This window comes from Eublepharis macularius, chromosome 4 (assembly GCF_028583425.1).
Source record: "Eublepharis macularius isolate TG4126 chromosome 4, MPM_Emac_v1.0, whole genome shotgun sequence".
Lineage (NCBI taxonomy): Eukaryota > Metazoa > Chordata > Lepidosauria > Squamata > Eublepharidae > Eublepharis > Eublepharis macularius.
In genome coordinates, this window is record NC_072793.1 from 44,184,831 (window position 1) to 44,205,846 (window position 21,016).

Consider the following 21,016-nt stretch of genomic DNA (forward strand, 5'->3'; position numbering starts at 1 on the left):
AAATGCCATAGTAGCTGTGGATGGATTTAGCCCCATTTCATTTAAACAATACATAATATATCCTTCAAAATAATACTATCTCAAGTTACTTTCTCCAATCAGTAAAGAGTCCAGTAGCACCTTTAAGACTAATGAACTTTATTGTAGCATAAGCTTTCGAGAACTACAGCTCTCTTCGTCAGATGCATCTGACGAAGAGAGCTGTGGTTCTCAGAAGCTTATGCTACAATAAAGTTAGGTAGTCTTAAAGGTGCTACTGGACTCTTTACTATTTTGCAATTACAGACTAACACGACTAATTCCTCTGGATCTTTCTCCAATCAGAATCACTTTCTTCAGGAAGATAGTAGTGCCTAATTCTGAGCTTTCATTTTTATCTCCATGGTCCAGAATGAAACAAGTTTCTCTTCTCCTCCACATGTTAGCTTGTTTCTTATTGGCTTATTTAAAATATTTATACTCCCTCATTCTCCAGAGTCTGCCTACAGTAACTGCTGACATAAAATAAAAATAGAATTTAAAATAACTTGGTGCACCGAACAAACTCGATTTCTTGATTTGAATTGCATTCTGTTGCCCTGGCAAGCTGACATTAAGTCTGCATGTGTTCAAACCTGGCTTGTTGCTGGGTTGTTGTGTCTGCCCCTGCTCCCTTTTTGGGCAGAGGGCAGTGAAGGAATCCTGGCTGAAAATTTAATCTGATTAGCCACGATGTACAAAAGCAGAAGTGTGCTTTAACAAAAAAGTTAGTTTTCTCTCCTCCCCAAAGCTGAGATTAAAATAGAGTTAGTTTTAAACCTGGATTCCTTGATTACACTCTGAGTGAGAAAAGAGGAGCAAGGAGCATGTGCGAGTCTGGCAACAAGCAGTGTTTTGTGCACATTCAGGCATAGTGGCTCGATGTGATGATTGAATGCAGATTTGGTGTGTATATATCCAAACATAAACCAGTTTCCTTCACATGCTGCAGAATATCAAGCACTCAAGAAGATCTGTGAATGTCAATAGTAGATAGGAAGTGTAATTGCCTCATACTGTAAATTGTCTTGCATAGCTATTAGAAATCATTTTAAGGGAGTAAAGATAAGCTAAAACAATTTTTTAAAACCTTAGTTTGAAGGCATTTCACTTACCAGTCTAAAAGAGAAAATACATCAACGCCTCCCCCCCCCAAACCTCTTTTGGTCTTTCACATTTTTCAGAAAAATATATCTTCCCAAAATGTATGCACCATTTCTACTAAAAGTTTAGAAGCTGGAGGAGATTTCTGCACAAATTTCACCCTTTGGCACCTCTTTCCCTTCACAAACCTTCCTTAATAATTCTACTCAAAAAGAGCAAATTCACTTTTTGGGAGTAGGAGAGAGCACCTTTTCAGCCAAAACTAAAATTCCATGAAATGAAATGGTTTAAATGAAATGGTTTAGCTCACTTAAGATGAAATCCTGTGCCTCATCCGTGAGATTAGATACCATTCAAGCAAGGAAGGACTTTCTTCTGAGTAAACCTTCTCAGGGCCAGGACAATAACATTTTAGCATCCCACCTTTATTTTATCAGGGTTAGATGGAGCATGAACGTTGTGCCCATTCTGCCATCACTCCACCAGCTGCCCATCAGCTACTGGGTTCAGTTTAAGGTACTGTCTATTACATACAAAGCCCTGTATGGCCTTGGACCCTTATATCTGCAGGACCATCTCTCCTCCTATGTTGTGCCGCAGCAGCTTTGCTCATCTGATCAGAGCCTTCTGTGGGTGCTGCCCTGCAATTAGGCGGTATCAACAACCACTCGTACACATGCATTCTTTGTTGTTACCCCCACCTTGTGGAATGGTCTGTCTGAGGAGGTCAAGAGGATTCCTGTGCTTCTGTCCGTCATTCTGAAGACTTTGTAAAACGGAGTTGCTCAGTAAGGCTTTTCTGTTGGGCTATAGAGTATTCCGTAGGCTTTAGAATGGTTCAGGAAGGCACTTTATAAAGAGAAAGGGATTGCTGACCATGCCACCATGTTTTAGGGCATATTACTGCTGTTTGGACTATTGTTGCTGTATTGCTTTTTACTGATTTATTTACTTGCACTGTGTAATCCAATTTGAAGTTCATTGAATTTCAATTGAGACAGGCAGACTATTTCATTGAGATAGGCAGACTATTCTAGGCAGACTATAAATGTAGGAAATATAGTAAATAGATATTCCAAGATTGAGGTTTGAAACCCTGCATCCATTGGCTATAACAATGGATTCATTATCCAGAGCCAGACAGCACCCTTGCATGGATGCCATAGCTGTAGCCTCCTGCATCAGGTACAGTTTCTTTGTAATTTCTGATGACTGATGGTTAATTGTTGGGAAAGTATCTTTTTTATACTTGCTTTTCATTGAGGATCCTGAAATGCCTCTGTAATCAGCTTCAATATTTGGGCTCAAAGCTTGCTTCCTGCTTCTGGGCTTTCATCTCTTGTTTCAAGGTAAAGATTCATTTATTTGCTATATTCATACTCCACCCTTCTACTGTTACTCAGGGCAACTTACAAGATCTCTGCAGAAATAAAATTAAAAATACAAAGTAACACAAAGCAATACAAGATAACATTAGCAAGTAACCTTAAGATGAAAACTTCAGCCCTTTATAAAATCACTCAATGTAAAGATTAAAACAAGGCAGATAAAAACAGCAGACAATGGTAAATTGTAAGAAAAACAAAAACCCAAAGCCTGGCATTAAAATCATTAACCAGTTAGCACTTCTGAGGGACCATGGAATAAAGTACAAATGGTTATTCCCGGAAGGAATATGGTTCAGATATAAAGATCAGGCCTATAAGATATTATCAGAAGATCAACTAAAGGATTTTGAGAATAAAAACCCAGAACTCTGCTGCACCAAGAACGAAGAAAAGGAGGAGCCGGAGGGGGGGGGGAGGAGGAGAGCATCGCAACAGCAGTTGCACAGAGAGAATTGCGTCCGGGACCTAGAAGGGGGAGGAAAGTTTAACCAGAATTTGAAATGTTTATTCTCTGTATGATTAACCACTCCATCATTATTTTATGGAGCTATTTTTGTATTGACAGTATGAAGGGAAACATTGAAGTGTAGTGTTTAGTGTTTGTAGTTCATTCCCTCCCTTTTCTTTTTCCACCCCCCCTTTGTCCCTTCCCTCTCCCCTTTCCTTGTGATAGTTTTGTGTAGTGTTTTGTAGCTATGAAAAATAAAAAATTTATTAAAATAAAAATAAAATCATTAACCAGTGAGAGGACTTGACCACAGATATCATTCATATAAGAGCCTGTCTTGAGTTTCTCTCAACAGTAAATTTCAAGCCGGTTCATATGATTGTGTGTGTTATGTGCTGTCAAGTTGCTTCCAAGTTATGAGTTATCCTACGAGTTAATGACCTCCAAAACATCCTGTCATTAACAGCCTGGCTCACATTTTGCTAACTGAAGGCCAGCAGTGGCTTTGTTTTTTGAGTCAAGCCATCTCATTTTGGGTGTTCCTCTTTTCCTACTGCCTTCAACTTTTCATAGCATTATTGCCCTTTCCATTGAGTCTTGTCTTCTCATGATGTGACCAAAGTACAATTTTCACTTCTAAGGAAAATTCAGGCTTGATTTGATCTAGAACCGAGTTATTAGTCTTTCCAGCAGTCCATGGTATTGGTAACAAAACTCTCTTCCAACACTATGAGCTTTTCTGCATACTCGACTTACTCCTGATTTTCATAGCAGTTGATCCCCAAGCATTGGAATCGGTTTGGGTACAGTTACTCTGCATGTCTGTCTTCCCTTTGCATTGTTATAGTTGTGGAGTTGGTTTATTTTGATATGCATGTGTCTTGAATAACCAGGTTTTTCAAGGGAGAGTGCTTTTAAAAAACCTGAGCTCCCCCTCGCAGTCCAAACCAGAGAGCCCCATCCGGGCTGACCCAGAGCTAGGAGATGGAGACTGGTACTGGCGGGGCAAACTAACCTCTGTTGGGATGGAGCCTGGAGCAACAGCAACGACATGCTTTTCAAATGATGCTGCTTTTTCTGGCACTGGAAGCGGCCACCCCCAAATCCCCAGGGTTTTTGCAATTTTTTTAAAACAAATAATCATTTTCATAGCATTATAACAACCTACCATAAAAATTACATGCAGCAGATTTTCTGAATTCCCAGCTCTCATTTTAAAAAAGTAAGTCTCTAGCCTGTTCCTTTATGGAGATATGCCTTTTCCCTTATATCTCTGCATGGGAAGGGGCTTGTGAGGTTTTTTTTTTTTCAAATGAGAGCTGAGAATTTAGAAAATCTGCTGCATGCATTATTACAATGATAGGCTGATACACTGCCATAAAAATAACAATTAAAAGATAGAAAATAAAACCGGGGGTGAGGGAGGTAGGGAGGAGTGATTCGATGATGAATGACCATTCATTGAAAAGTGGGTTAGAGTAGGGGAGAGTGAGTGGGACAAACAAAACTGAAAGAAACATTTGCAGAAGGGAAAAAAATCAATTCAAAATCTGCTTCCAGAAAACATGAGGTAAAGTGGTCTCAAAAGAACTAGGAAAAATAGGGAACAACAAGAACAGTAAAAAAGAGCAAAAACTAAAGGCAAAAAAATTGAATGCAGAAATCAGGATAAAATGAAGTCGTGTGGGGCCAACACTTATAAACCTGTGCAGAAAACTACAATTCAAATGAATCTATTTTCTTCCTTTCAGTTTTCTTCATTGTCCAGCATTCACATTCATACATAGTAATGTGAAATACCATAGTATGAATTATTTTGATCTTGGTCTCCAGCAATATCCTTATCCTTAAGGATTAATTTCTAGTTTGTTCATGTCTGCCCTTCTTTAACAATTTCAGTTTCTTCATTGTCAACCTTAAACATCTGTAATTCCTCAATAGTACTTTTGTCTTCTTGATATTCAGCTGTAATCCTGCTTTGGCACTTTCTCCTTTAACCTTCATCAGTAGTTGTTTCAGGTCTTTAGTATTTTTTGTATGTCATCTGCATATCTCCAATTGTTAATATTCCTTCCACCAATTTTCACTCCCCCTCAATCTAAATCTAATCCAGTTTGTTTTGCATATAGAATGATGAGATAGGGAGATAGTATACATCCTTGTCTGGCACCTTTGCCAGTTGGAAATCATTCTGTTTCTCCTTATTCTGATCTTATTCTGCCTCTTGTCTGAAATACAGGGTGTGCATTAAAAATCAAATGTTGTGGCACACCCATTTCTTTTAAAAGTGTTTATAGTTTTCCATGATCCACTCAGTCAAAATCTTTGCTGTAATCTATCAAACACAAACTAATTTTCTTTCTGAAATTCTTTGGTGTGCTCCAGTAATTATCATAAAATTGTAATATGATCTCTAATGCCTCTTCCTTTTCTGAATCCAGTTTGAAGACCCATTTTGTTCTGTATATGATAAGTTTTTGTTGTAAAAAATTAAGCATCACTTTGCTTGCATGGAAAATTAATAAATTGGTCCAGCAGTTGCTGCAGTCTTTGATGTCTCTTTTTTTCAGACCTACGATTGCAAACAGCAGGATTTTGCACAAGTGCCGCTTTATGCTTCAAAACATAGAATTCCTGTTTGTATTGGAGTACAAGGGGGCAGCTATTTATGTACCTGTCTTGTCATTGCTTTGTGGTTAGAGCTGGGACTGTGTTTCTTGGAGTTCTTGCTTTTGTTACTAATTTGTGAAGCAGTAGCATCCATACTACCCATTTTCTCTAGGATGGACATAGTCAGATTTTTTTATAGGCTTCAGGTAGCATTGCTGCTGAACAGTTGCATTTTAGTGTGTACTTGTTGTCCTCCCATCTTTCTGAAGGCCCAATTTATGACAGATTTGCAGCTTGTGACTTGTCTTTTTGACTTGCAATACAATTGCAGTGTCACCTTTTTATGTATAGTCTGGCGAAGCGCTATTGACTCACTCGGTACGGAGGAGTAGCCTGTGAAGCAGTTCATGACATAGGAGGCTTTGCCAACCCTTTCTGTATTGCTTATCTTGCATTTCCCAGTCTGTTACGTTACCTCTGCTAGGTGTTCTGTATCTTCAGAGCTCTTTCAGAAAGGTTAAAATTCTCTGGCCAGCTGTTCAGGAGATGAAACTGTGGTCTAAATTCAACACCTCCCCCTCCACTAATCTGATCCGTCAGATTTAAACCTGCATTGGCTGCTTGCAGCTGTGACATTACAGTACAGTACAGTACAGTACAGGCCTGCAGTACAGAACCTTCACCTTTTTAACCGCTGGCACTTGCTATTTAAAAAAAATTGCTATAATACAAATGCATTCATATAAAAATAGTAAGCAAATGCTTAGACACTCTGCCCCCCAAAACTCACTTTTAGGAGGCTGAAGCAACACTAAAGGGCAATACTACCGAAGGGGCCTTAGTGTCAATGTGGAGCCCCAAACCCAAATTTTATATGCTAGGGGGTTTTATTGTCAGAATCCTTGTTGGCACTTCATTGCTGTTTCTTCCTGCCCTGATTATTGATGCTAGAAGGTGACAGATTGCAGGAGAGTCGAGAAGCAATGAAAAGGCAAGTTGCTCCTTTATTTATATCTCCGTCTAAAACAGCAGTTATACAGTGTGGAGGTTTGGTTCAGTTTCAGGCATAACTCAGAGGGTGAGTGAGTCACTTACGCTCTTCTTGTCCATGCTTCCTGTTTAACATGTGAAAGGGAAATTTACGCATTGCCCCTGTGATGAGAAGCATACATTCTGCATGCATGTGGAGCTCAGATACTTCATTGTAAAGAGAGATGCAAGTTTCCCCTTTGAATGTACACAGTAAGCACAAAAAAAGAGTGACAATGCCATCCTAAGCAGAGTTACGCCCTTCTAAGCGTACTGTCTTCAATGGACTTATAAGTATGTAACTCTGTTTAGGATGGCACTGTGAGTTACTCCTTGCCCTGCTGCATCTGAAATAGCACCTAGTTTGCTTGCTTGCTCCTTTTACTGGGAATCTGGGTGTGTAGGCAGGCTTAAAAACATGTATAAGTTGCAAGGAGTTTTTTCTGTTCCTAGAAATAAGAGAGCCCTGACCTCACATTTCTCTCTCTACTCCTTTGTCTGGTATAATGGCAACAGGCAGTGCCAGGCCATCATTCTTATTGTTGGAGTAATATTTGTAGATCTAACACTGGGAATTGCTACAGCCGGCTTTGAAAGGAAGAGAAAGAGAAGGGAACACTGCAACCCTTTCCCCACAAAGTGTTGTAGGGGCAATATTTTTTTTACTCCTCTGATGAATTGTTACTATTTGCCATTGGTTTTATATTTTTTCATTTTCCATATTTGTTTGGGGTTATATAGCAACTATCCTTTGCCCATAGGGATTGCATTTTGATTGAGAGGGGGTGTGCATGTGTTGTGTTTGATTATTTAGGTCTTTTCTACACTGCATCACTTTCCTATGGGAGTCCCCGTGTTGCTGTAGCTGCCAATGCAGCATTCCCCACATTTTATCTTCTCCAGCCACCCACACATATACTAGGAGAGACTTTTTCTGAGGACTGTTTTAAACCTGTAGTGGCATACCGATATATCAGTATATCAATATGCTAATTTAATAATAAAAAAAAACCAAAGCCCCCTTGTGGCTTATGGGGGAGCAGGATCACTGCTCTGACAATTGGAGCAGGGAAAATTGCTGCTTTGTTGGTAGGACCAGGAAAATCCAGACTTTCCCACTTGCACGGCAGCCAACCTGGCTTTGTTCTTTCCTTAAACCCTGCAGTATAGCAAGTTTGGGAAAGATTGCAGAAAGGTCAAGGAGAACTCAATGGTGCACGGAAGCAACACAGTATTGTGGGAAAACCACCACGTCCCATTGGCATTACATCTGGGGCAAGTCGCTCATTGTGGAAATGGTATTAGTGGAGGCCTGAATGTATTCCAGGTGCTGGTCTAATTTTGCTTGTAGATAAAACAGTAAATGTTTCTAGCTCATGGCGTGATAGGGAAGAGTCCTGGTGTCTTCCATGCCAAACACAGCAAAGCAGGGCTGTAGAAACTGTGAAGGTGTCGTGCCTGGGAAGAGAACACAGGAACCCATCAGTACTAGGAATAAACCCAGGAGCCCAGGGAAGGAATATGGGAGGCTGGAAGATTCCCTGCATTCTCCTCTTCCCCGTGGCTGTTCTGTGCTGATGACTTTATTCAAATTCTCTTCAATGAGCTGTGCTGGGAAAAACTGCTGTCTTCTTTGCTTGGATGGGTGTGTGAATGTCTTCTTTCTCTAGTGCCTGAAGCAGACTTTAGACATTCGATTTTGGCATATGGTTGTAGGCCTGCTATTGCCGCCTGCGCAGCCCTGGGGTGAGGGTTGAGTCACAGAGTGTTAAGTGACGTGCGCAGACAAAGTTGATGATTCACTGCTTCAGGAGAGAGGTATAGAAACTAAGTTTTCCTCCCCGGATGTAAGCACGCAGGGAAACAGTGCCAGGGCTTGGCTCCTAGTGCTGAAAGAGGAGGCTTTCTTTTTGGGGACAGCTAGCTACCCCAAGTTGGTAAGTGAGATTGCCCTCATACTGCCCAAGGGCAAAAGGGAGTGTTTAATAGATGAACAGGGCTTTACTTGTTAGTGTAGGGTGATGTTTTGCTGAAGATGTATGTACTTCCTTTGTACCATTGATATTGTCCTGTAGGATGCAAAGAATCTCCATTGATTACAGTCCATTTCTGGACAGACAGACAAACATGAACAAATGTATTATGTATGCTCATCCTGAGACACATATTTGGCTTGCCAAGGACTGTTTGTTTTTTTCCTGCCGTCAATATATCCTGTACTATACATGGTTTGCTCTATTTCCCAGCACACACCCCTCCCTTATAGTCATACTTGGTCATTTGGGGTGCTATAAACAGAGAGCAGGTGTCCCATGGGGTTGTGCCAACATTGCAAATAGCTATTGATGACTTGAGCAACCGTATTGAGTCTCATTTTCAAGAGGAAAATTCTTCTTCCCCGGCCATTCTGTTTTGGAGAATGACGCGTCTTCCCAGTGAAAACATCATCTGCTTAGGCTACAAGGAACTGTGCCAAGTATCTCTGGTCTGGTTTCATAGAATCCAGTTGTCTTAAAAGCATCTTGTACCCATGAGGCTTCATTTTTAAGAACTATAAATTCACCCCATCTGGAAGAGGAAAGCAGGCAGCCGGTGAACCAGCCATTAAGCTGATGCTGTGGCTTTCTGGCCTGTAAACGTATGGGTGCTTGTTTCAGATCCAGAGGAGTTCGCCGAGTTAGTCTGTAGTAGCAAAATAGTAAAGAGTCCAGTAGCACAAGGCTAACCAACTTTATTGTTGCAAAAGCTTTTGAGAGCCACAGCTCTCTTCGTCAGATGCAGATGAAGCAGAAAGGACTCATCTGACGAAGAGAGCTGTGGCTCTCGAAAGCTTATGTTACAATAAAGTTGGTTAGTCTTAAAGGTGCTACTGGATTCTTTACGATTCAGTTAGCATAGCCGTAGATAAAATGGCGGAGGGTTTTCTGGGCTCATGCATGCCTTCTTTGATCCTTATTTATGGCTATATTGCCAAATGCTTTTAAATGTACGTGACCTGGCAGGGAACTATAAGATGGGTTGCATTGCTTGATAGAAGTCAAGGCAGTTGCTACACTATGGCGTCGCTGCCCTTGTTCCAAATGGACCTTCTATACCTATCAATAAAACCTCAGGTATAATTACAATTCATGGCAAATTAGGGGTAGGGTGCATGAAGGGGGAAGGGAACTACCAGACTGCTGGTGAGTCAGGCATAGCTATTGCATTTTGTCTGGCTCTAAGGGTGTATGTAAGGGAGGGATTTGAATATGACTTGGAGATCCAGTCCTACCATGATTTGCACAGACTTGGGGGAGGCTGACTGTGTAGTATAGCTGAGTGGAGAAACCGAATGCTGGATTAAAAAGCAGTTTCATTGTATGAGTAGGTGCAAGGCTTGTGGAAAAAATATGTGTGTGTGATATTTTTGTTGATACTAGTTCCTCAGGTAAAATAGTCACTATATGGATTTCTTTCATTTTTCTGTTTTTTAACAGATTTCAACCAGAACTAAATAGGGGTTAGATTTATTTTGACATCAGAATTCTGAATTTGGATAAATAAACAATAGTATAGTAATTCTGTAGCTAAAAAGCTGGATCAATTATGTATTGTGGCTAATATGTTAGCCAATCAATTTGCCTAACAAAAGGGTGAAATAAAATCATAATAGACTCTGCAGTCGCACTATTTTATATACACAAAGACGAGCTGTAGCTGTTTCTGGTGGTTCTTTTTGCAGGGGGGGTTCCTCCCAAGTGGTGGGCTGTGCTGATACTAGGGTTGCCAGGTCCCCTGGAGCCCAAACCAGGGGGAGGGTCGGGGGGCCTTCACTTCCTTGTGCCAAGAATGCCGTCTTTCCCAGCATGGCAAGGAAGTGCTTTGGAGTGTGCTGTCGCAAGCTCTGGAACTCCTGGGTCCATTCCCTGTACTCCCCCCCCCGCCAGCCAGGTGATTGGTGGCAGGGGGTGGAGGCTGGGAGCAGGGGGTCCCCGCTCCCACTGGGGTACTGGTAACCCTAGCTGGTACCCTTCTGTCTTGGTGACAGTCCCTTTTACTACTTCTGGATTCTGATGAGGGCCCTTACCAGCCAGGCTGTGTGTAGATGTTGGGCCATCTTCCTGGGCTTCTGCAGGCAGATGGCTTCGATCTTTCTGCAGGCCTTCCTCTGGATTTTCAGGAAGGACTTTCTCATCTTTCAGACAGAGCCTCCACTGCTTTCAGACAAATCTCTCCACAGCTAACAGTTTTCAATTGTCCCCCTTTCACTTTTTCTCTCTCTAGTTCCCATAGCAACGGGGACTAGTCAGCAGTCTGCTGATAAGCCTGGGTTAACTTTTAGTTGGCCACTTCTCACACAAAATTCCCAACATATACTTAGATTTAGGCTGCTGAGAAACTTTGGTCAGTTGACAAATCCCCACAGCATGGCTTGAGTTTTTGCCCAGGGAGCTGTCTGTCTCATGTGACAGCAAAGAGGTGTCATGTTGGACATTCCCATTCCTTGCCTGATCCCTCTTTGGACTGTAAGGCCCTGGCTGTTGTCTCAGCCGGTGCCTGGGACTTGCTGTTCAGGCTTGGGCAGAAGAACAAACAGGCTTTTTGTGTTGCCATGGCAATGGCAAGCTGTGGGCAGAGGGTGGGGGAGAGGGGTCCGGGGATGGTATTTACAGGGGCCGCCTGCCGAGTCTGGATCGGGAGATGCTTTGAAAGACTCTAGGATGGCCAGGGATTAAAGAGTGGAGCTGTGTAATCCACACACCAGCACCCCTTGTGCCACCCAACTCCTTCCTGTCACTCTCGGAACCATTAGTGTCTTTTGAGTGGCAGGATGAGCCTGTTTGCCACAACCTGCTGCATCCTTCCAGAGTGAACTTGAGATTTGTAGAGGAAGGATGAGAGAAAAGTACACCTATATCCATTGTTCTTCCTGCTTCCATAGATCTGTGCAAGTTGGGGGTGGTGGTGGTAACTGGTTTAATTAAAAATGGATTACCCTTCCAAGGTCAGGCAGCATTTCCCCTGATGAGCCTTGCTGTATTTTTTATGTGTAGGCCAGTGGGAAATTCTTTCTACCTACCATTCTAGATACTGAGAATATTCTGCTGGGTGAGAAGCAGCTGACGCAACTGTACTTTCCAGCAACCAAAGGGATGCCCCCAAGTTCCAACTGTTTGTTTCCAGGAAGAGCTGGCCGGTTACAAATTCTTGATTCTTGTTCATAGTCCACTCTATGCAGCTTGCCTGGGTTCCTGAACTGAGTTTTATGGGCGGTGGGGAGCTTGGAATGAGAAAACTAGGCTTGCTGTAGGAATGAAGATTGGCATTGAAAGGATTCTTAGTGGGTAGGTAGAAATAGTTGAATGGAGGAATCAGCAGTTATGAGGAACAATTAGGAACTCATCCCCAGTTACTGGAATCTCTACTCTCATTCCCTGGAAAGACACATTCAAAGTTTTCTTCAGCGCTTTGGGGGTTAGGCCTTTTTAAAAAAGGAATCTAACTGCTGTCAGATGCAGTATTTGTAGTTTTACTGCAGGTTTGGATATAAGAATTGTGCAGGCTCCTACATACATTGCATTCTGTCCTTTAACAGTACTGTATGCTATAAAGAAGGTGCCTGAGCCAATAGGCAGCAGTTACAGATAAATTAGTCACAATGACCATCTCACTCCAAGCTAGCCTTCAGTCCTGCCTTAAGGGCGTATGCATTCTCAGCATGCTGGCAGCGCTCAATAGCGGAGAGCTGAGTTGTTTGTTATATGTATAAACATCTGGTCCTTCCTTCAGCCACACTCAATTCCTGCCTTCACCCAATGTTTTGTGGTGAACTCTGCTGATGAAATCTTATACTGGGTGGGAAGTATTCCTTTCTTAGATCTGCCTAGAATTTGCTGGTAAGAGGAAATGGTTGGGTAGGAACCTGACCGAAGGCCAGTGTTTAAGATCCCTATTTTCAGCTTGGCATGGGGTGACTGTGGGCAGATACATTTGCAGATGACATGCACAAGTGGAGTGCATTAGTTAGAAAGTTGTTTTTGGGAATAGTTTCTCAGCAGAGGAAAAAGTGGGTCACTGTGTAGAGCTCTTAAGTTGCTTGAGTGGAGCTCCTGATATATTAGATGTATTGGAAAGGGGAGCATGGAGCCCGGTGAAAGTTCAGGCTAACTGCTCATTGCATTAGTTCATCACCTAGGTATGACAGAAGAGTACACTCACCACTCCTTGTATCAAGAAGCTGTGACCTTGTTCTGAGGACCATGGGTGTTCGGGGCTTCTTGTGACAGTTATTTTTAGAATTACTTGTGCTGGTGTAGTTTCGGGCGTCCATGGGAGATGTATCTCTGCACAGTCCTCTTCTTTCCATGCCTTTTCTCCTAATTTCGTTTGGCCTATGCTCCAGCAAGAGCTTTGAAATTTAATTTTGTTGCCTGCTGTCTCCTGGAGAGGTAAATAACAGGCAGTGTGCAGCCAGGGAAATTTGAATGCAGTTTGAGAGCGGAACTATAAGTGACAAAAGGCACAGGTTGGACACTTGTCAGCTTCCCTCAAGTTTTGATGGGAAATGTAGGCATCCTAGTCTTGCAGTTTGGCTCTCTGACTGCTGTCCAATGGACTTTTCAACTGTCAGTTGTCCAACATTCCGCCAAGCTGCCTACATTTCCCATCAAAACTTGAGGGAAGCTGACAAGTGTCCAATCTGTGCCTTTTGTCACTTGTAGTTCCGCTCTGAGAGTATTAGGTGGTTGCCTGAGCATGTTCTAACTGCAATCCTCCACTATCCTGTATATAACTTCTGTACAGAAGTTATCATCTTGTTGCACCTTGCTGTCCTGTTTTCCCTGTGCACCTTTCCTGATAATTGTAAGGTGTGGGACTTCAGATTCTAGACTGGCTTCAGTGTACTGTGATCATATGGTGAATGTCTGATGTCAACTGTAAACTCTCTTTCTTTTGCCAGCTGCCAGCCTGGACTGATTGGAGAGCACTGTCAGTTTCAGGACCCTTGCCACCAGTCAACTTGTGCCAACGGGGGCTCGTGTGAAAGCACCCTGCGTGATGGCACTGTGCATTACCAGTGCACCTGTCCCAAGGGTTTCCGAGGTAAGAACACAGTGTGGTGTATTGGCAGAAAGGATTGCCTGCAGAAGTTCTAGAGGCTTTTCCCCCCCTGGTGGAATACTGAGCCACAAGGGTGGGAGATCTCCAGCGTGAGCCCCTGCAGATTGTTTGTGAGAACTGAGCTTTCCAAGGAAGACCAAACATCCTTTCAGACCCCAGCTTCATTAGGTCATCTGTCTTCCTTTTACAGGTCAGGACTGCTCCCTTCTTGATGCTTGTGCGAGCAAGCCTTGTGTCAATGGTGGCCGCTGTACCAACTGGAACGGCCGCTACAACTGTACATGTCTTCTTGGCTACCAAGGCCGGAACTGCCGGAACGATGTGGATGAATGTCGAGTGCCTGGTCTGTGCCAGCATGGGGGTACTTGCCTCAACACCCCAGGCTCCTTCCGTTGCCAGTGCCAGGCTGGCTATACAGGGCAGCTCTGTGAAAGCATCTCTACCCCCTGTGCACCTTCTCAGTGTCTCAATGGGGGCACCTGCCGCCAGACAGGGGAACTCAGCTATGAGTGCGCATGCTTGCCTGGTGAGTGAGCAGCTTGTGGAATTGGTTATTTGATGTTACTGTAAGGATGTGCTGGGCAGGCAGATCCAGGATGAAAAGACCCCTCAGGACGGTTAGGGTAGGGGATGTTGAATGGCACTTGGAACATAAGCCTAGAACCTGTTCAGATCATAGGCTGCGCTGTGTTTTATTTTTCTCTTCTCCTAACAGGAAGCTCATGGGAAGCTGTTGAGGGCTTTGGTGGGGCAGGAAGGAAACAATCCAGGGGGAGGTGGGAAGAATTGGCAGACAGCAGTTGTTGCTGCTGAAACTACAGCTTTGCCTGTGTGATCCAGAATGCAGAGGCATACGTGGCTACTTCTTTCTCCTTTTTTATTCTGAGATCTGACGAGAAAACGGGTCTCAGAAGAGGGGAGGGAAGCTTATGAGCTCTGTCTAAATTGGATTTATGAATTGATGCCGGTACAGTTGAGTTGGTGGGAAAACTTGGACCTATAATTTCAGAAACCTTGAAACCTTGGTTGAACATTATACGTGGGAGTTTGTGGCATTTGCCTTTCTATGGTTGCCAACCTGGCTAAAGTCTTCTCTTCTCTATCCTCAGGCTTTGAGGGCCACAACTGTGAGATCAACATTGATGACTGTCCAGACCACATGTGCATGAATGGAGGCACATGTGTGGATGGCGTCAACACCTACAACTGCCAGTGCCCTCCAGAGTGGACAGGTAATAGCCATCTGAGAGCCTGAACTTGATTCATGCTATTTACAGTGCTGAAATGGGGGAAAGGGTGTTACCGTTTGTAGTGTATGTGATCATTTGTTTTTCTTGCCCATGGGGTGTTGGCTAAATAAATGTCAGAGGGTCTGGCTAGAGTATAGAATAAAACCTTTCCTCACTCCGGTTTTGGAAGATATTAACTTTGTCCTGCCTGTGAATGAGAGCACATGTCTTTTGTAAGGGTACTTTGTAATTTGATGAAACAAAAACCATTTGTGCCGACTCTAGCCTTGGGTATTTCAGGGGAAAGAAGAGCAAAGTGGCTTGGAGTTGGGAGTAGGAGGGAGGGAGAGAAGGTGGCCCTGGTTTGTAAGGTTTTTAGCACAGACAGACTTATCCTCTGTTTGGAATCCTAGGTCAGTTTTGCACTGAAGATGTGGATGAATGCCAACTGCAGCCCAATGCATGCCACAATGGAGGCACTTGCTTCAATACAGATGGAGGTCACTCCTGTGTCTGCGTCAATGGCTGGACAGGGGAGAGCTGCAGTGAGAACATTGATGACTGTCAGACAGCTGTCTGCTTTCATGGTGCTACCTGCCATGATCGTGTGGCTTCCTTCTACTGTGCGTGCCCAATGGGCAAGACAGGTAGCTAGCTTCTACCTTCCATAATGCTCCAACGTTGTGTATTGTTCTGTTCAGCAGATGTGTGCAGAATTTAGAAAGTTTGGGCAGGGTTCTGAAAGTAATAGAATGGGTGGATGGGATATTGGGTAACATGAACGGAGTGTTTTTCTAGAATGGAAAGAGATTGCAATGGAGAGTGCAGAAGTCAGTATTGCTTCTCCCTTGAATTCCTACACCTTTCTGCTTGCTGCTATCATGGTGGTTGCCTGTCATGGCTTTGCTTTACTTCTAGGCCTTCTCTGTCACTTGGATGATGCCTGTGTCAGCAACCCTTGCCACGAAGATGCCATCTGTGACACCAACCCAATGAATGGCCGTGCCATCTGTACCTGCCCACCAGGTTTCACAGGAGGCGCTTGTGACCAAGATGTAGATGAGTGTTCCATTGGTGAGAATATTGCACCACTCTTATTTTTGCAAAGTGAAAGGGGAGAGATAGGAATACCACTCTATTATTGGGTGTTCAATGGGTTATTAAATCGGGCCCTGACTAACTTTGACATATTGGCAAGGAAAAGAATTTTACAGTGGCTGGCCTTAGCTGGAATGCCTTTCTTGTTCCTCGGCTGCGTTTATCCTTGAAATTAACATTGAGGGGATACCATTTTAGTACAGCCACGTTCACTTTGTGTGCCTTTACCATCTCCAGGAGCCAATCCGTGTGAGCACTTTGGGAAGTGTGTGAATACTCAGGGGTCCTTCCAGTGCCAATGTGGGCGGGGCTACACAGGCCCACGATGTGAAACAGATATCAATGAGTGCCTCTCCATGCCTTGCCAGAATGATGCTACCTGCCTTGACCGCATTGGTGAATTTACTTGCATCTGCATGTCAGGTGGGTTCCCACATCATCAGCTACTGAAGCAGCGTCTGAGAGGCAGTCCCTGATTTTGTGTGCGGCTGGAGGGAGGGAGGAACAATATGGGTGGAAAGGATGGGCAGGTAGCTGAACGTGGGTGTGGAAGTCTGGGGGTCAGATCCCTGCTGGAGGCAGACTAGCTGCCTAAATGTGCTTTGTAAAATGATATACAGTAACTGACACTCTTTGCCCAGGTAGTTGGCTGCTTTCTATAGGCATGCTCTAGTAATGTACACTGAGATACCAAGAGGTCTCATCTCTGATTATTTGAAGAACTATCTTTTGTTTTTCACTCATTTCAGGTAATGGAACAGGTATGTTTTTTGGAAACTGGCACTCCTGAGTCACACTAGCTGTGCCTGTTGCTTCTTTTGGTGTATATAATTAGAGCATTTTTTAGAGCATACTGCTTCTCCTTCCTAGCTCAGAGCTGGATACTTTTCAGTTCCACAGCCTTTTCAGAATCTTACTTTTCAGTAAGATTCCCAACCTTTGGGGACATAACTGAAACAGGGTCGATGGCTAGATTGTCATGGTGATGGCTATGGTGATTAGAAATGGTCTAACCTGAGTCTCTTCAGCTCCTTCGTATGCTTGTGTTTGCTGTTATTGGGAAAACAGTGCAGGTTGGTTAGCACTTCCAGTTTAGATGGAAAATGTAGTCTGTGCGGAAGGGCTGTGTCATGGAGGAAACTAGCATGGTGAATACTGAGCTATTCACATAGAGCTTGGGATGAATATACTGCTGGCATTCTGTTTCCCTCCACTGTACCAGTTGTTGTGATACTTGTCCTGACCTTAGCCTCACAGCCTTTCAGAGATCCTCAGGTGCGGTTATGGAGCTGAGGCAAGTATTCAGAACTATACGAAGGAATTCTTGGAAAGTGAGGGATGGCTGAATGGCTGTCCCCATTGTGGCTGTGCGGTAGGACTGGGGTGCTGTGCAAATCAGTGCAGTGTTCGTACAGACAGTGGGAGTGCAGCATTGTGCCTGGAATATTAATGGTAGGGCTGGCCTGGCGGGCACTGTGAATTGGCTGTGCTTTGTGCTTCCGTTACCCCATATGGGGAGGAACATTCTCCTTGCTTGCTCACTCATTGGCTAATGCTTGCTGTTTTGTGAAAACCTGGGGGAGGGGAGGGTCCTTCTCACTGGGAATGGCTTTGGACTAGGGGGTTAGGAAATTTGGTTTAGCGTAGCTTTTCTGCTGGGAGTCAGCCCTGCAAACTGATCTGATTAGAATGCAGTGGTAGATTTGGCGCGCTTGGTCTAGATCCTTGACAAGAGGCTTAAGAAATGAGGAGCTGATAGGCAAGAACATCACAGTGTTCTCTCCTAGCAAATCCTTTCCTGCAGCCATAAGCTGAGAGGTTTTTGACTGAGGCATTAGCGGTGTTATTCCAGCCTGAACTTTTTGAAATCAGTGGGCTTGATTGGAGCAAGTCTGTATAGGATTGCACTGTTCCTGTTGCAGCACTTTTCTCAAACCATATATCCTTGTGAATATACTCCTGATTTCTTGAATCCACATGCATTAGTGCCTTGTCTTTGAGTCTCAGTCTCCTGTGGTGTGAACTACGGTCCTCACAGTCTGCAGGTCCCTGCAGTTCCACTTGTTCTCTCCTCTATCTGTCTGAAATCTCAACTCTGTTAATCAAGACAAACAAAAATGTCACCCGTCTGTCCCAAGCTCCTCTATTTGGCCCCTTCTCCCCTGTTTTCACTGATGCAAACCCTAGACCTGTATGACCCTTTAGGACTCACCTCCTGCCTCCCTCCTGTGGTCACTGCAACCTCTGACACAATTCCCAGCTCTGGTTATTTTGTCAATGGGGGAAGTCGCTGAGAAGTTGCCCAGGGGCTTCTCTTTCTATCTCATTCACTCTTCCAAATGCCTCCGGAAAGGGCAGGGAGTGTGTGCAAGTAGGTGTTCTCATCAAGAAGATTCTAGGCTGTGGGATTACAGATTACATGCTATGTAGTGACATTATATCACCATCATTTAGGTTTTTGGACTTTGGGGAACATGGCTCTGATAGTCTAGAACAGGTGGAATGGGGCTGCTGTTTGTGCTATTCAGGAGTATATCTTGTGCAAATCGGGAGTATATATTGTGCAATTTTTAATTCACTAAATCCAAGTGAGAAAGAAGTACATACATTATCATGTTTGGAGGTAAGCCAGAACATTTAATTTGTTCTCATCCCATGTTTGGAAGCTGTTCTGCACATGAGTTTCTAGGTATGTATAACTATAGCAAAAGTTTTAACTTCAAATATTGGCACTATGTATGGTATTGATTTGTTTGTTTTTTCTTGCATGAGAGCATCTCAGGTTGGAAAAAAATAATGCATACAGTGGCCCTAGAAGCCAGGTCATATATCAGTCTCTGAGGGAATAGCCGAAGAATGCAGCATTTTAATGGCTGTAATTTTTGAGCAAGCTTTGTGCATCTCAGTGCAATCTTTACCCATTTTCCAAGTGAGAAGATTCTGTAACTTCACTTTGATAGTCCTAAACATGGAAAGAAGTGTACATGGGTGTGTGAGTGTGCCCCACACAGAAGCTGAGATTGATATTACAAGACTGTTATCAGCCATGATCCGTCTCAAGTATCCAAGGAAAATGATTGTATCTCAATAGATGCCTGCAGTACTGCTTAGCAGCAGACTCTTCCTATTTATTTTAATTTATTACTTTGTCTTCTGCTTTTCTCCCTGGTTGGGACTCAAAACAGAAATATACATAATGTTTTTATGCTATCTAGGAAGGTCAAAGCTTGAGATGTATCGCTGGGCCTTAAAGCAGCACTTGTCACTTTGGAACGGTCCTGCCTGGTATAAGAAGAAACAAGCAGGTGGACAAGTTTAGCAACACAACCTGGGCATAAGGCTTCCGTTCTTCTGTAGTGAGGCCCTCACTTCTCCCGTGCTGTCCTAATGTATTGGACGTCTAGAGTCTCTCTCTTGTGATTTGCCCCTTTTGGACTGCAGTTGCCTTTGTCATCTCCATAGCATCTTGTTGCCTCTTCAGAAGGAAGCATGTCAGTAGGTCATTAGCATACATGCTTTGCTTGCATGTTCAGTCTTCTCCAGTTAGAAATGGATGACAGAGAGATGACCTTTGAGAGCTAGAAGGTAATTAGAATAGACAATGCGAACTACCGTAGTCTGATTCAGTACAAGACATATGAAATGCATGTGTATAATGTTCAGTATGTGTGAGATAGAAGATACTGTTTTTTTACTGTGCCATCCAAACAGAGTTACACCTTTCTAAGCCCACTGAAGCCGATGGGCTTAAAAGTATAACTTTCTAGCATGGCACTGCTAGTTTCCTTTTCTATCACTGAACAGAAGGTTGTGCCTTCTGTTCTTTGATTGGTTCTCTCATTGAAGGAGCATCAACAGGACCTTTGTTTTAGTGCAAGTCTGAAACTAAAATCCAGAATAAACAAAGCAGTGACATAGATTATGCAGGCTCTTAGAAATTAATTGGACAAATATAATGATGGAAGCTCCATTCATCGTCAGTAAAAGTGGCAACAGCTTCCTTGACACAGTTCTGTTCAGTTAAATGTGCCCTGATTACAAAATGGAGACATGGTGATAGCCTAGAGGAGAAGACAGAGCACAGGAGCAGAGAAGATAGTGATGGGGAAGATGGAATTGGGAAGTCGTAGATAAGGTCAGGGAATTAGGTAAAATGGGAACAGTGTTTCTGCCCATTTATATTCATAACCTTCTAATGGTGAAAACTGTATTCACCTTTTAAAACTTGTCTTGGGAATCATGAGGGTTAACCATTGCTCTGCGGGGGTAGGGGGGAGGAATACGTAGATTTTTCCAGGATTTAATGCATGCCTTGGGTTTTGCACTGGAAGTAAATTGTCACAGTTTGGGGTGCACCTGTATTCATGTGGTAAGCTAGTGTTCCTGGCCATGACCCTGCCAGGACGGCTGGGCCCTTGCAGCATTGTTGCTGTGTGCAGTAGACATGCCACGTGTATGGCGTAGGCTGGAAGAGTCCCAGTCGGGATGGGGCTGGGCTTTGTAACACGGTTTCTTCGGACTGCAGGTTTCAGTGGAACCTACTGTGAAATCAACATCAACGAATGTGAGAGTAACCCCTGTGTCAATGGGGGTGTCTGCAAGGATATTGTCAATGGATTCAGCTGCACCTGTCCCTCAGGTAAGCCTAGGCATTTTGCCAACAGGACATTCATCTTTTGGCCAGGAAAAGAATCGGGACCCCATAGCACTAGAGATGCCCTTGGGTAAGCTTGAACCCTACTTGCCTGAAAGTGTTGTGTTTTGTGTGTGTATGCGTGTGTGTTGTGCATGTGTATAAGGCAGGGTGTATACACACCTGAAGCTCATCCAGTCTTCACTTTTAGAAGGTCGGGAAAGATCTGCCCTTTTGTAGGGAGCCTAATTTCTATTCTTTCTTCCCACCCATTTTTTTTCTCTTGAAGTCAGGGTGTGTCTGCCTCTGGCATGAACTCAGCAGGGTGTGCTGAATCTGAGCCTCGTAGCAGACTTGT

The 21,016-nt window shown here is 43.6% G+C and overlaps 1 protein-coding gene across 2 annotated transcripts in view; it reads left to right on the top strand.

The window, feature by feature from the left end:
* Positions 1-21,016, top strand: part of LOC129327012 (neurogenic locus notch homolog protein 2-like) — an 83,852-nt gene that overhangs the window by 16,961 nt on the left and 45,875 nt on the right. For both annotated transcript variants that reach the window (XM_054975392.1, XM_054975391.1), the window contains exons 3-9: positions 13,538-13,680; positions 13,889-14,224; positions 14,808-14,930; positions 15,341-15,574; positions 15,846-16,001; positions 16,263-16,448; positions 20,551-20,664. In XM_054975392.1, coding sequence (XP_054831367.1) covers positions 13,538-13,680; positions 13,889-14,224; positions 14,808-14,930; positions 15,341-15,574; positions 15,846-16,001; positions 16,263-16,448; positions 20,551-20,664 — 1,292 coding nt within the window. The remainder of the gene's footprint in view (positions 1-13,537; positions 13,681-13,888; positions 14,225-14,807; positions 14,931-15,340; positions 15,575-15,845; positions 16,002-16,262; positions 16,449-20,550; positions 20,665-21,016) is intronic.